General features: G+C 36.8%; 1 protein-coding gene across 1 annotated transcript; it reads right to left on the minus strand.

The window, feature by feature from the left end:
- Window positions 1-3,757: 3,757 nt before the first annotated feature.
- Window positions 3,758-7,051, minus strand: tmem218 (transmembrane protein 218). The gene is made up of 4 exons (XM_026263097.1): window positions 6,914-7,051; window positions 6,520-6,668; window positions 6,327-6,429; window positions 3,758-4,195 (listed from the first exon to the last, which is right to left on the minus strand). Exons 2-4 carry the CDS (start codon window positions 6,627-6,629, stop codon window positions 4,061-4,063), a joined length of 348 nt encoding a protein of 115 aa, XP_026118882.1. The 5' UTR covers window positions 6,630-6,668; window positions 6,914-7,051; the 3' UTR covers window positions 3,758-4,060.
- Between the last annotated feature and the right edge of the window lie 7,986 nt (window positions 7,052-15,037).

Consider the following 15,037-nt stretch of genomic DNA (forward strand, 5'->3'; position numbering starts at 1 on the left):
GACATCAAAAGACTTAATACAAGCATAATTTTTTATGATGTTTTTGTCATGTTGGAGATTAACAGCCACATTCACTTTCATTATACTGCAAAGAATGGCCAGAAAATTCACAAAAACTTAACCTTTTGTGTTCTACATATAAAAAAGTGCCTAAAAATAAAAGTTTGTTTAATTGTTTTTTTTTTCCCCATTGACTTCCATTGTAAGCACATAACAGTCATGCAGCGGTTTCCGAGAAATGCGCAATGTATTTTATTTGGAACAAGTTTCCAAAACAAATGTATTTTAGATTTCACTGACCACCCATATTGCAAGCCATGACCTTGCATTTCAAACACTAGTCACTTGTTCATTGAATGCTCTCTTTTCACTGTACCCCCTGCCAGGTAGCAGGTCATGTGAAGCGACCCTGGTGAGGACCCAAAAATGGCCACGCTTCAGCCCTCCATGGGGTGTCAGGGTGGACCTGCAGAGGGCTATTCCAGCTCACACTGACCCTTAAACTGTGCCTTAATCTTCAGCTCAAGAGGATGGAGAACACGCTAAACTTCCTCAACAGAGAGACAGGAAAGAAAAAAGTAGGTAGAGAAAAAATGAGACTCTTATGCCATCATAAAGAAGGATAGGATAGTGGATATGCAGAGAATGATAACCCTTGAATCAAAGGCAAACAACAGCTTATATCTTGGTCTGTGAGTATCATTGGGAAAAAAGAAAAATGCATTACTTAAAAAAAATATTTTCTACTGTTGGATGGATGCAGTGTTTCAAGCACGTGCACACACACACACACAAACTTTTTTGCTTCCAATATTCCAAATACAAATACATAATAGCAAATACTTAAAATAAAAATTATTTATAAATAAATAATTAAAATTAAAATAAATTAAAAACAAAACTAAACAGGAAGTCAGGAAAATGTTAGCTGTCATTATGAAAAAATTTACCGCAAATAAAATGAAGATAAAATATAGGTAAAAATAATAAAAATGCTGTTGGGCGGATTGGTGCCATCGGAAAGCAGTGTTTTAAATCAAAACTTGTCTGCTGCCAAAATTCACAACAGATATTTGTGCTTGAAGTTAATAAATAATTATTAAATTGATTTTAAAATATAAAACATTATAAATATACTCTATAGTCTTTATCTTTCAACTGCAAAATGTCTTTATTTTTCAGCCTCTTTGCAGCTGAATTTGCATATCCACAAAAAACATTCCTAATATTTTAGTTTAGTATAAAAACATTTCATTTAGTTTGACTTGCGGTCTAGCACCCACATTTGACCCTTACCTGACCCCACACCTAGAACCGACCTCAGACATTCTGCATCCGACAAAAACCAACAGGAGTTCAGTTGATGCTTGCACCATTCTTTTTAGGAATCCTTCACAGATTCTAAAATGGAACAATTGATACGAGTAACATTTATCCAACACTGATTAGATTAAATATTCTCAGGGATGGAGATGGGGGTGTGAGGGGTGAATGGTGGGCATGCAGAGCTAAGAGCTGGAGAATAGAAGGCCAGGGGTGTGAGGGCAAAAGTTCTGCATGAGTGGATCACAAAGCAGGATCTAGTGTTCACGCGGTTCCCCTCCTCATCCCTCCCCCTCTCCCGCGAGCCTCGGCAGCACCCACACCCATATCCTGGGTCGCGCTTACACCTCTCCATCTCTGCATCCCCCTTTTGCTTTCTTTCTCTCTCTCTCTCGTTCTTACTCTCTTTGTATGTCCAGCTGGCTGCCCTACAAAGCCTCCAGCTCAGACTCCCAATGAGCCCTGCTCCCTCCAACGCTTTGTTCTGCCATTTTTCCCACTCCCTGGAGAGAGAGAGTCACTACCAGCACGGACAACAAGAAGGGATAAGGGAAAATGACAGAGAGAAGGATAGGAAGAAATGGAAAGGAAACAAAAATAAGTCAAGTGTCTTTGCAGTAATGGATTACGTATTAGTACATTAGCGAATTGCATTTCTCAGCTACCTTCAGCAACAATACAACTTCCCCTTCGCCGACAATTCAGAGCTTTCCTTATTTCTATTGTCCTTACTTTATTTGATAACTAAAACATTGATTATGATGTGATAGTATTTACGTGACTTATATCTGATTTTCTTTTGGAAACCGCCCATTAACATAATGGTATTAGAAGAGCTCCTGAAAAAACGGTGCCTTTCTTTTTGTAAAAATAATGTTTTTTTTTTTTTTCAAGGTCACTGTCTTTTGTATTTTATTATATCGTACACATAGACACCATTCAATGTGTCTGTGATCCTTTGGGTTGATTACACAACCTATTTCATGTACCAGTCCATCCGTCCGGTACCCTGATTCTCAAGCTCTGGTAGATCTTCACTGATCAGCAAGCAGAAAGGCCTCAGTGTTGCGATGTGGGCCGGAACTAATAGGATTGGATTTGATTCATTAGATTCTCTTTCATCGCACTGGTTGGAATTTCACTGCACGTCCCGCCGGACTCCCCACTTTTAAATAAGGATCGCAAGAAGACCTGAGGGGTGAGAGCTAGCGCAACTGAGACATGGCCTCGCATCGCTTCTTGCTCACATTCCCACAATCTCTCTGTGTAAGGACCTCCGGATATATGAGTATTTGGGATGAGTTCCCGGATATTTCACGTTTTTCTGCATGACCAAAACTAAGTAGGCTGCTTTGTAATGGACAAAAATGTAGATTCTACTCTAGACTATTAATGTCGTGTTGGATTTGTCACACATTTGATCGGCTGCTTATGACTTTTTAGCTGGTGAAACTGCAGCTAACATTTTATATTCAGTTTGGAACTTTATTATTTATTGTCTTCATGTTGTAAGGATCACAGATCACACATGTACAACATGCCTGTGAAAATAATAAGCAATAACGACCGCCATCTTCCCCTGTGAGGTTTGCCTCCAAGAGAGATTTATGAAAATGAAAGTAAACGTCTGAGGCAACAAAGGACCCACACAGAGTATTCGCCTTGTTAAGAACAAAATAATCAACTTGCGCAGCTTGAAGCTTTGTTGGACTGCCCAACTTTGCTCCCTGCGTCTTTGTGGTATTGTGCGGAGAGTGAGACAGTGTCTTAAAGAATGCTTCCATAAGGCCAAAATTAGCATGTCAATATGGGACCAAGAAAATGAAATTTGTCTGGATTTAGCTGTGAATGAGTGAAATTTGAGTTTGCAGATAACCAATTAATAGACTAGGGTATTAGAATGTGATTTCATGCAGCGAAGGCACTGAAAACACGCTGTGATTATGACTGAAGTGCCTTCTGCAGTGTAATATTGATGGTGTTGTGAAGCAGTTACCCATTTAAATCATTACCCATTTCCTGCACATTTATATGCTAAATTTAATTAACGTTATTAAAACATATTAAATTGTTAATCATTTATAGATCCATTTTTGATTGTTGAAGAATTCCAGATCATTGATCTCTTGTGAAAACCTTTTCTAAAGTTTAAAGCAGGAGCAAATTTTTTGCGTCAAATCATTTCGATGAATGATTTGATCAAGTGGTCACCCATGAATCAGACTAAACTGGTGATTGAGTTTGACTCAGTGACTTAATAATCGGTTCACAAAACCAGTCTAAAGGAATCATTCATGAATCAGACTGATCTGTTTCTTATTTTGGACCCACTGACTCAGTGATCTGGTCACAGTGGGAAGAAAACACTAATCCTAATGCTCTCCTTAGTCAACACCACTAATTAAAGAAATAAACTAGAAATTTGACAGAAAGATAAGTTGTATTCTTTATTTTCAACAGTAAAAATGCACTACATTTAAAATAACAAAACTGATTACATATCTAACATACAAAACTTTACCCAACCACACCCTTGTGAAAACGTGCTGCATTCAGACCCTTCTGTGCTGTGCTCTCAGAGATATATGGACATCTCTGATTTGAACAGGAAGACAAAAGCCCTGGAACCTTCTGCTGTCCTCTCATCTCAAGTGGGGCTCGTTGATCGACGGCGCTGCCAGGTTGGCTGCCCCGCTTCAGGATATCTGTAGGAGTTTGGCACATGAAGCCTCGTGGTCTAGTGTGTTCTCAGGGGCTTGGCATACACGGGCTCCAGGAAATGTAAGGGCAGCAACATGAACAGGGCTGCCAAGAACACCACGCTCACCAAGGACAGAAGCACGTATCGGCCGATGAAGAACATATCCACTATCTGAAAAACATCACAGGCTTACGGCTTGAATTATTTAACATATTATACAGTTACTGGAAAGTAATTAAAGCCATGAGGGCTTTGATGTTTCCATTAATATTTTTAATTAACATGAAATCCATTCAGCATGTTATGCTTTTCTCCACTAGAGGTCAGCAGGGTCCTTTTAAAACTTAAAAAATGCAACCTTCACTAGACCAGATAGACTATACCTAATAAAGTGTGTGTGTGTGTGTGTTTATGTACATTTTTATTAACACCTTTCATTCAGCAAGGACATAATAATGTGAAGACATTTATAATGATAGAAAATATTTATATTTCAAATAAAATCAAATCAGAAAATTAGAATAATTTCAGAATCATTTCAGAACCATACATGTGTGTGTGTGTATTTATTTGTGTATTTACATGTGTATTTACATTCATATAATTTATATTATATATAAAATATTGAATATATAAACATATTTTTCTTAAATATATACATGCATGTTTGCACAAAAACCTTTATTTTGCATGCATTTAATCGTCTAAAAAACGAAGAAAAAAAAAAACTAAAAAAAACATTACAAATATAAAAGTAATGTAACCTATATAGTTTATATTTAATATATGATTTCTCTCTCTCTCTCTCTCTCTCTCTCTCTCTCTATATATATATATATATATATATATATTTTATTTTTTTATATATTTTTGATATATATATATATATATATATATATATATATATATATATATATATATATATATATATATATATATATCAAGATTTACTTTATTTGATCATACATCAGAAAAACACACACTTCTTTCTTGCCATTATTTCTTATTCTGCTGTCTGTTTTTCCTCCATGAATTAAAGCTGAACAGGGTGATAGTGTTGAATACTAACAGCACCCTACTTCCCTACAGACCTCAACTAGAGTATGAGGCCCTAAACCATGGGAGAGGCCACAACCTACATTAAACTACAGACAGAGAGGTGTCTTTGTGTGTGTCTGTGCATGTGTACGTGGGAGGGGGCTCTGTCTCAGGCGAATGCAGTGTTCTCTCGTTTAACGCATCTCACTTTCTAATTCGCCAATTAGCCGGCTAGCAAAGCACAGAGCAGAGGCCATGTTTTATTAATGTGGCATCGAATGTGCGGCAGTGAGCTCCTGTTTGGGGCTGGCCTAATTGGCACTGTGATATTATTCCTTTGTACAACAACGAGGGGTTACCCATTTCTCATACAATACACTGTCACCTGTCAAGAAAAAAAAAACGTATCTAGTCATACCCGCTGCAAGCAAATCAGCAATGGTGGTAACATGGATTTGGCACTATCCACAAATGAGAGTCTACTGCACAATGTATGGTACTACATGCATGCTTACAGTCATGAGAGACTTGCATGCTGTTTTGTTTTTAGAATTTATCTTTATGTTGTTCCACTATAAGATCTTATATTCATTCCTAAATTGATTAAAGCTAATATGTGTACGCTAACCTAAATGGTATCAACTTCTAAAAGATGTTTTAACATCAAAAACTTGCACGTCTTTATAATGCCTCTTGCTGATATAAAAAAAAACTGAGTTGTAAATCTGAGAACATCTGTTGCAAGATATTAAAAGAACTACACTAGTCAACATTATTATTTTTTTTTACTTTAACTTCTTTGATCCTATTCAAATGTTGACTAGTGAACTCTGTCTTGTCTAATTTTAGGTCAAAGGCAGAGGAACATTTGATTCAGTCAACATGTTTCTGTTGTGATATTGAAGACTGGAAGGTAAATGGTCTGGGTTTTGTTTGTGCAGACAAGAGGGTGAGTTGGCAGCTCAGAGCGGCTGGTTTTGGCAAAGACAAACTTAGGGAAAAGCTGTTGTGTTTTTGCTCGTCTGCTGTTGAGGAGAGATAAACCAGCACATGTCTTCGTCAAATATAACTCTCACACAGAGCTGTACAGTGCACCTTACTCTCTTTTCAAGCATAATTATCAGAATTGAATACAACAAAACAACACTTATCAAATCCCTTGTACATTAGGTTTTCATATGCTTTTCTGTCTGCACATTTGGCAAGGATAATACAATTGCATTATATTTATAATAATGCACATTATGCAAATTACTGCACTCACCTGAACTGCTTTCTCAGGGGAAGGAACTTCAGGGGAGCGAGGGAAGAACACTAAAACCAGTGTGACGGTGAGCGCCAGAAGAAATATAGGAATGATTCCTAACCTGGTGAGGCGAAAACATCCTGATTATTCATGATACAATAGAGTTACTATAGACAAAGCACGTGTCGAAAACCTGAAAGTATTTTCTTACTTTGTTGGGCCGGTTGCGCGCGACAGAACGATGGTGAGCGCGAGAGTCACTATCCAGGTTAAAGTGATGATAAACACACCTGTCCCAACGCCTAACACCACATCGGCCATCCTCGCCACTCACACACACTAGGCTACCTGTAACGTTAGCTGGACGAGAGAAGAATTTCTTGTGTTTATGATGGATACATGCGCTAAATCCACTGTAAGTATATCAAGCTGATGTTATGAACGCAAACAATGTGGCGCGTCTATCTTTTTACTAAAAAACAATGCGAAATGAAGATGGGAAGCTTCCAGTATATCAAAAATGAATGCTTAATCCAGCAAACTAATCCCTTGTACGTTAGGACTTTTAACGGCTAACTATTAGTCTAAACAGCTTGTATATTTACCTCATAAAACAACCGAATGCTGAAACCAACTGCATACTTCTAAAAATACAGATCTGAGATAAGATACACGCTGCAGAAATTATAAAATATTTCCATGGAAACACTGTCGCTTCTGTTTACCTCCACACTTCCTGTGTCTCGAATAGACCAATCAGGTTGCAGTATCTAGCGAACAGTTTGATGGTAGTTGTAGTTCATGTGAACACTGAGCATACGTAGTGCGTATAAATCATTTACGTTATCTATTTATCTATCTATATGTCTGTCTGTCTGTCTGTATGTCTATCTATATATGTGTGTGTATGGTGTGCAAATACATTCTATTATTACTATCTCCATTTGATTTATTTTTTATATATATAATATTTTGGTTATATTTTTTTTGGCAACAGTTAAATGACAGTATACAAGACAATTAATCTAAATAACCTGTTGTTTTAGTTTTAGTAATATCACATTGTATGAGCCGTATACAGGAACGTAGAAATCGTTGTAAATTTATATTGGGGTCCTAAAAAGAAAGAAAGATAGAAAAGGATACCCCTAACATATTTGATCTAGATTAGTCTTTCTCGGTCGTGACTCTGTTTGTAGTCTATGGGCTAAGTTTCTATATAACTAACTAAACATACATCTGGGATTTATTTGACCAAGTGGCACATTTTCTTGTTTCTTGTGCCACAAATAAATAGGTTTCCTCTGCTTTCCGACTAGGGGAACAGCCAAGGCGACCTGCAGCCGTAGCTCCGCTAATGAACCGGAGATGCGCGTGCAGGGCCCGGGGTGTTCGGTATATCACGGAATAACGCCAGTGGAAGAGGAACCGCGGAGGTGTACACTCGGCAGTGAGGGGTACGGGGAGAGAGAAAGAGGAGGGGGGAGATGATGGGAGGGGTCTGATATGGCAGACGTCACGGCTTGTGTAGGGGAGTATAGGCTGTGTTGTCAGCCTGGTGTCAGTCTGATGAAGATTGGCATTCAGGTAAGCTGTCATTCATTTTCAATGTCAGAGCGCGGAGCGGGCGAACACTCCAGTCTGTTTTTTCCCCCTCTCGCTCTCATTACAAAAGGCAGGACATTATTCATACAGACTGGCCGAGGGCTGAGAGGAGAGAATGATAGACAGAGAGAGAGGGAGAGAGAGAAAGTGAGGGAAAGAGAGAGAGAGCGTGCGCGTGTGAGTGAGCGGAGGGAGGAGGAGGAGGAAGAGAAGAGTGCGAGAGAAGGAGGGAGGAAAGACGGGAGAAGATGCCGTGCAGTTTGGGGAGCGCATACGAGTCTTTCTGGATGATTTTGTTTGGTGGATGATGCGTTTGGACTTGTGAAATGTGATGGTTATTTTGTGTTGACATTTTTGTTAGGTTTTAAAGGGCATTTTATTGTTGTTGTTTTTTGTTTGTTTGTTTTTCCCGAAGGAATACACGACTGATTCGTCATATTCATAACGCGCAAAATATAGACTACGCATCAAAGTCACATTTAGAATTTTAATTGGGTTGTGTTGTGAAATCGCCAGTGTTTTGACTTATACTTATGTCCTGTTGGCTTTTAGTAAGTTTAAATATTTGTTGTATTTTACTGTTCGTTTATGACTGCTCAGTTTTTAAACAAGATGTTACTTAGTAATTGTTTATCTGGCATTCAGATCTTGTGCCAGTTTGACATAAGATTATCGCACATTATCAGAGTAGTGTTTAAGAAAATAAGACAGTTTGCCCTCATTATGCATTGCATATTATAGATCACAATGACTTAAGTCAACTTTTTTTAAGGTAAATTATGGGTGGCAATTTTTTTTCACCAATGACAACATTTGAAACCTATTTTAAAATTGTTTTGTGGTATGTGAAACTATAATAAAGTTTTAATAAACAATAACATGTTTACGTTTTGTTAACTGCGTTTGAGCGGCGTACTGTTGTTATGGTTACCACGTCGCGATTCTTTTCGGGACTATTTAGCGGCAGTTGAAACTACGTTGGCTACTCTTAATAACTTTTATTCTAACGTTTTGGTTTGAATTGTTGTTTAAAAGAACGTAGGCTACTTTTAAGGTCCCTTATCATTTTATATTTTTCTTTGTTGTGATGCTTGTGGGCAGACATGGGGACTTGTGACTTGGTGACTTGGACTCGAGTCGACTCGAGTCGCTATTTTTAGGACTTGAGACTTGACTCGGACTTGGAAGTTAAAGACTCGGGACTTGACTTGACTTGAGACACGATGACTTGAATGACTTGAGTGTTAATCACACCATGTTTTCAGTTTAAATATAAAATATATAAATTATTTTTAAAAATAAAGTTGATTACTCAGCTGGAGCGCAGGCTGAGAATAGCGTCGTGACTGGATCAGGACACTATCATCAGTCATGCCCTCTCTACCTTACACACACCACGCCCACTTAAATCAGATATCACATCACATCAACATGTCAGCCTGAGAGGTACCGAGGGTCATCGCTTTTGTCTTCAATAGTTCGCGCCTAAAAACGCGTGGAAAACGCTAGTCGCGCCGCTTTCTCCTTCTTTCCAAAGCGCTCGGGCAGAAGTGCTCCTGGGGCGTCTGTCGTTGCTAAGCATCCATGACACGCTCTTTCTCAATGAAGACGCGGAAATTTCAGCAAAGGATAAATGGATTTGCAGCACTAAAAATCGCTCGCAGTAGCTCTGCTACTAAATTCATTTCAAAATGGCAAGCCATATACAGCTATGAACAGCTGTTCCTTCATCTTAGCTGAGCTTTCAACGTTGATACGGGAAAGGATGAAGCTGATTGGTTAGTTATTGTCACATGACCTGCGGTGCGCTTGCGGCATTCTGAAAAGTTTAGATGTTGAGCGCGTTGCTTCCATTATGAGCGCGCATACCGCGCGCCTACATCGGAAATAACGAACTTGCGCGCACAAAAGACGTGATGTGAACGGCCCTTAATGATCCGCTAGCAGGCCGTCAAAAAAACGCATTCCAGGGGCGGCGCTAGGGCTGGGCTAAGGGGGCATAAGCCCCGAATATTTTGTTACCTTGTCTTTCTCATAGAGCAAAACAATTAATCAGAAAAACAAATGTATCTGCCGCGATTACCCAATCATGAGAAGTGCATATTACATATTACATATTACATATTTATATATATATATATATATATATATATATATATATATATATATATATATATATATATATATATATATATATATATATACATACAGTACAGAATATAAATATGACGTATTTTCAGTTGTTGTAGATAACAAAAAAGTATGAAACAACTGAAAATACGTCATATTTATATTCTATACTCTGAGAGAGAGAGAGATAGAGAGTGTGTGTGTGTGTGAGAGAGAGATAGAGAGAGAAAGAGAGAGAGAGAGAGAGGAGAAATGTAACAGTTTAATGTTGTATGTAAACTGTGTTTGAGAGAGAGAGAGAGAGAGAGTGGTGTTCAGAGAGGAGTCTGTTGGATGTTTAGATTTATGGACTCAATGTTGAAAATGTAAAACATTTCAAACACTGTTGGCAGAAGTGAAAAATAAATAATTTTAGGAACTTACAATTTTGTTTGATTCCATGATGTATTTTACTGAACACAAGTATTTACAATGCAAATCCAAATTATTTTAATTTACTGACAGTTACTTATATCTTGTCTTTTAACTTTATTAAGATCAGATTCTGCAGGTAAAATAACAATATTAAGGTGACTTGACTTGGACTTGACTTGACATAGCTTGTGACTTGACTTGACTTGACTTGCCCAAGAAAAAAATACTTGGGACTTACTTGAGACTTGAAGGTTAAGACTTGAGACTTACTTGAGACTTGCACATGTGTGACTTGGTCCCATCTCTGCTTGTGGGCATCCTGCCCCAAAACTCCCAATTTCCCTTTTGGTTGCTTGTAGGTAAAGGACCATAGTAAACACATGTCAAAAGTATTATAAATACTATCAGAAGCATGTTTGATGCAGCTGATGTTCATCTATTACTTTATAAAAGGTGTCAGTTTAATGGCTGTTTGCTGCTGTTATGTCTCATTTTCTGTGTATTTTTATTTATTTATTATTATTATTATTATTATTATTATTTTAATTTGGCTGGCAAATCAAGTGGTATTTATTACTCTCTTGTGAATTCTTAGATTTGTCCTCTGATTTGTAAAACTTGAAGCTGATTGTTCCATATTGACTTGCAGAGACAACATTACATGGTATTGTCAATTATTAAGTTCCTCATTGGATATAGAATTGTTCCTTTGTAAAAGTTTAGTGACTTTCAATATAATTTGAGGCATCAAACAAGCTTTTTTTATAAATTAATATTCTCGTAAATTTATATTCTCTTCATAAAATAGCAAAGCTGAGGCTGAAACAAAAGGAACATTGTAAAGGTCTTTGTAAAGTGAGAAACTGGTGACAAGATCTTTCAAAATTTTGTAAAGACGTCAGGGTTGTTTGCAGTTTACACCTGTTTGCAAGCTTAAATTAATTTGTACATAGTTATATTTATTAGCCTACACTTGAAAATCCAAGATAATCCTTAGACATGCTTTATATTAGAACAACTGCAAGAGAGAACTGTCTTATAATTGATACATTAATTAGATCATTTGCAATGTTGAGTTCCATTCTCTGCAAAAACGTGGTGAGAAAATTATTGACTTAATATAAATATAGAAATATTATGTAACAAACTGGCTGTATCATCTGTTAATCATACATAAGACAATATATGAGTGACATTGCATGTCCATTTTCCGCCCAAAGTAAAATCTCATTTAATCAGCTGTTTTATTTCTGCGGTGCAAGCGATCACAGGGCTGTAATGTTTTGTCTGGAAGATAAAAGTTGTTGGATGGGGCTAATTTAAATGCCAAGATCCCTGCTGGGATCTTAATTGATGATTTGTGTCGTGGGACAAGCTGCCCAGGGGCAAAACTGCAAACACAAAATACTCTGACTTTATTTGCATATTCCCCTTCTCCACATTATGAGCAAATTACAATCTGAGGTTCAATACTGCAGGAACCGGAGCTCTTTTGGTCTAATCACTAATAAAATGACTCAGTCGCCCTAAATGAGGGAAATGAACTGGGCAAAAGGAAGATTGTAAACCAATTGTAATGCTTCTTAAGTTGCATAAAGCTATTTAGAAAATTATCTTCCATTCTAATGCATCATTTTTGATGCCAATCATGGCACTAATAAATCGTACACATGTTATTTGTCTGTTGACAGTTAATTAGATACTGTATCGCAAAATAAAAAATGCAGGCTCAAATGAGAATTATTCATCAGCCTGTAGTCTGCTGGGGTCTTGTGTGTTCAAGGTGAAGCAATATGAGGCTACATTGTTCTTCGCTCTTCTAAGATGCACAGAGACAGAGCTCTGTTGTTACAGGCTTCCACCACTAAGCCTTTGCTGATCCTGATGGCTCTCAAAGGAGTGTGGGCCTGTTATTGCCGTTAGACGGCTGTGCATCCAAATGACCTCGTTGTGCTGCTCTCCTACCGCTAGGCACGATGGTCAAACTCCTCTCCTGGGATCTGGAGGTAGGGGAAGATTTGCTTGATTAACATGTGTTCAGACACTTAACGGTCACCGTAGCCTGGTGCTCACATCACGGGCCGTGCTGTTTTAATGTCACCATGGCCTTGGAGAGAGACGTGGCATGATATGTTGGAACTGACGTTGATTTGGTTTACAAGAAAACACAGACTTGAAAATGTCCATTTTTAAAAATGAAGCAATGATCTGATGTTTACAAATGTGATGAAGTCGTCCTTTGTCAGCACACATTTAAATAGATGTCGCCAAATGACTTGATGAAATTCTGCCCTCAACTGTCCTTATACTCTATATATCTATATATCTGCAACATTAAAAACAGCATTAAAACTTTTGCATGTATCTTGTCCCACACAGTTTGTACTACACACGAGTGGCATACAATACTTGAAATTGTATGACTTATTGAGGAGAAGTGAGCTAGTTGTTATTTTAGTATCACTGGGATATTGTTATAATTTTATTACAAATTTAAATCTGTTTTTATTGTTTATATTTTCCATTTTAGTTACATGAGTTTTAGTAACTTTTTTGTTTTGTCACTTTAAGTAATTTTTTACTTACTGTATTGCAAACTGTATTGTTTTCGTAATTGTTTATTTCAGTTTTAGTTATTTTAGTGCATCAAGATAATTAAAATGAGTAATGTTATATTTCATTTCAGTTAAATTCACTAGTTTCAAATTCAATCAGTTTCAAAATCACTAGCCCGACATCCCATGACTAATGTGTTTTCTAGTTGGGCTACCAAAATGTATCACCGTCCAGCCCAACAGGCTATCTTGAATAATGATATAAAATTCCTAACTTGATTTGCGTTTTAAAACATTTGCTTGCATTTAGAGCTAAGTTAGCACGCTGGTTTCTGCTCGCACTCATTTAAAGCATGCAGCCGTGCACAGAAAGCCACGTTTCAGACAATGCATGTACACAGAATGGATTCCTCCTTCACGTATCCTTCTGAATGAACACAAATTTATCCCAAAATAATTGACTCTGCAAGTATTCTCGTAAACACAGTCGGTTATGTCTTACAGTGGAGAAAAAACTTTACTACCATCATTATATTGGATCAGTGCATTTGGTCTTAAAGGGGCAGCAGTCTATAAATACCTGTTGTTCCATTAGTGCCACCTGCTGTCAGAGAGTGACATTTGCGTCTCATTCACATTGCTAAAATGTGTCATAGACCTTTTTGTTTTTGTATTTGCTACAGATTTGGTAATTGTTCAATCCAAATAACTAGTGCTGCACGATTAATCGCATGTGTTTGTTATGCGTATCCTTTAAGTGCCGCTCCATTTGAAAGCAGGTGATGGATATTTAGTACTAATCACAGAACCAGCTTTAATAAAGAAACACGCATGACAATCACATGTGATTAATCGTGCAGCCCTACAAATAACGTACGTAGTTTTCATATTAGTGGTTGCCTCTGATTTTAAATGGAGCACAGGCAAAGCCTTTGTTTATATGAAGAGATTTATCTGATTTGGGATTTGTTTTAAAATTTTAAGTTAGTTTTATTATTTAACATTTCAATTTCAAAAAGAAATATGCAACTTTTTTTCTAAAAAATAATAAAAGGACACCTTTTCTTTCATAATTTAATAAATATAATTATAATAATCTCATTTTGTAATACATATATATATATATATATATATATATATATATATATATATATATATATATATATATATATATATATATATATAATTTGTAAGACAATTGTACTGTGTAATCTGTATCTTGAATTTTATCGCATTGTAAGTTTAGTGAATTGTTACATCCCTAACAGTTTTTGCTGATCATGCTGTTTTGTAAAGTTAAATTAATTGTGGGCTACCAAAACCTAAAGAATGCCTGCCCGAAGGGGTACCAAGGATTTTGAAATTTTGTGAGCCCTTTTATGGTTTTAGTTTTACTTAACTATAATGACCCTGCCAGGCCGTTCATCAAACAGGGTCTGTGTGGGTCCTTAAAAAGACATAAAAACTCTTAAATATCCTAAATGGTGTAAGAGAAGTCATAATTATCATTTTAAGAGATCTTAATTTTTGAAGAACACAAATCTGCAAGATTTCCATTGCAGGAGGGACCCAAGCCAGTTCTAGAAACCAGACTATCATATTGTGATTTCTGGGTGGGATCTTTTGAATATGACCGAGACCAATTAATATTGAGCAACACCTTAGCAACTGCACACCAATGCCCTGACTTTTGAACTAGCAGAACAATGTTGCTTTAGAAAAAAAAGTAACTTTTTTCTTTATATATATTCTTTTTTTATTATGTTTTTTGCTATTATTATCTTATGCAAATAACAGACAAAGTTGTTCATAAGAACAAACATAATTACTTCACCAGGATCAAAAGCAGAGTCAAATTAGCAGCAGCTTATTATTAATTCTGAATTTAAAAACCTTGAACAAGACTGTAAACCTCCAAGTGCCTTTGTTCTTATCTCTAGTGGAATGCTGATAATCCAAATAAATGTACTCACTCAGAGTCACTAAGGGAAACGTGAACACTTCCACCAAATCCTGAATTTATTA

This window comes from Carassius auratus, unplaced genomic scaffold (assembly GCF_003368295.1).
Source record: "Carassius auratus strain Wakin unplaced genomic scaffold, ASM336829v1 scaf_tig00216425, whole genome shotgun sequence".
Lineage (NCBI taxonomy): Eukaryota > Metazoa > Chordata > Actinopteri > Cypriniformes > Cyprinidae > Carassius > Carassius auratus.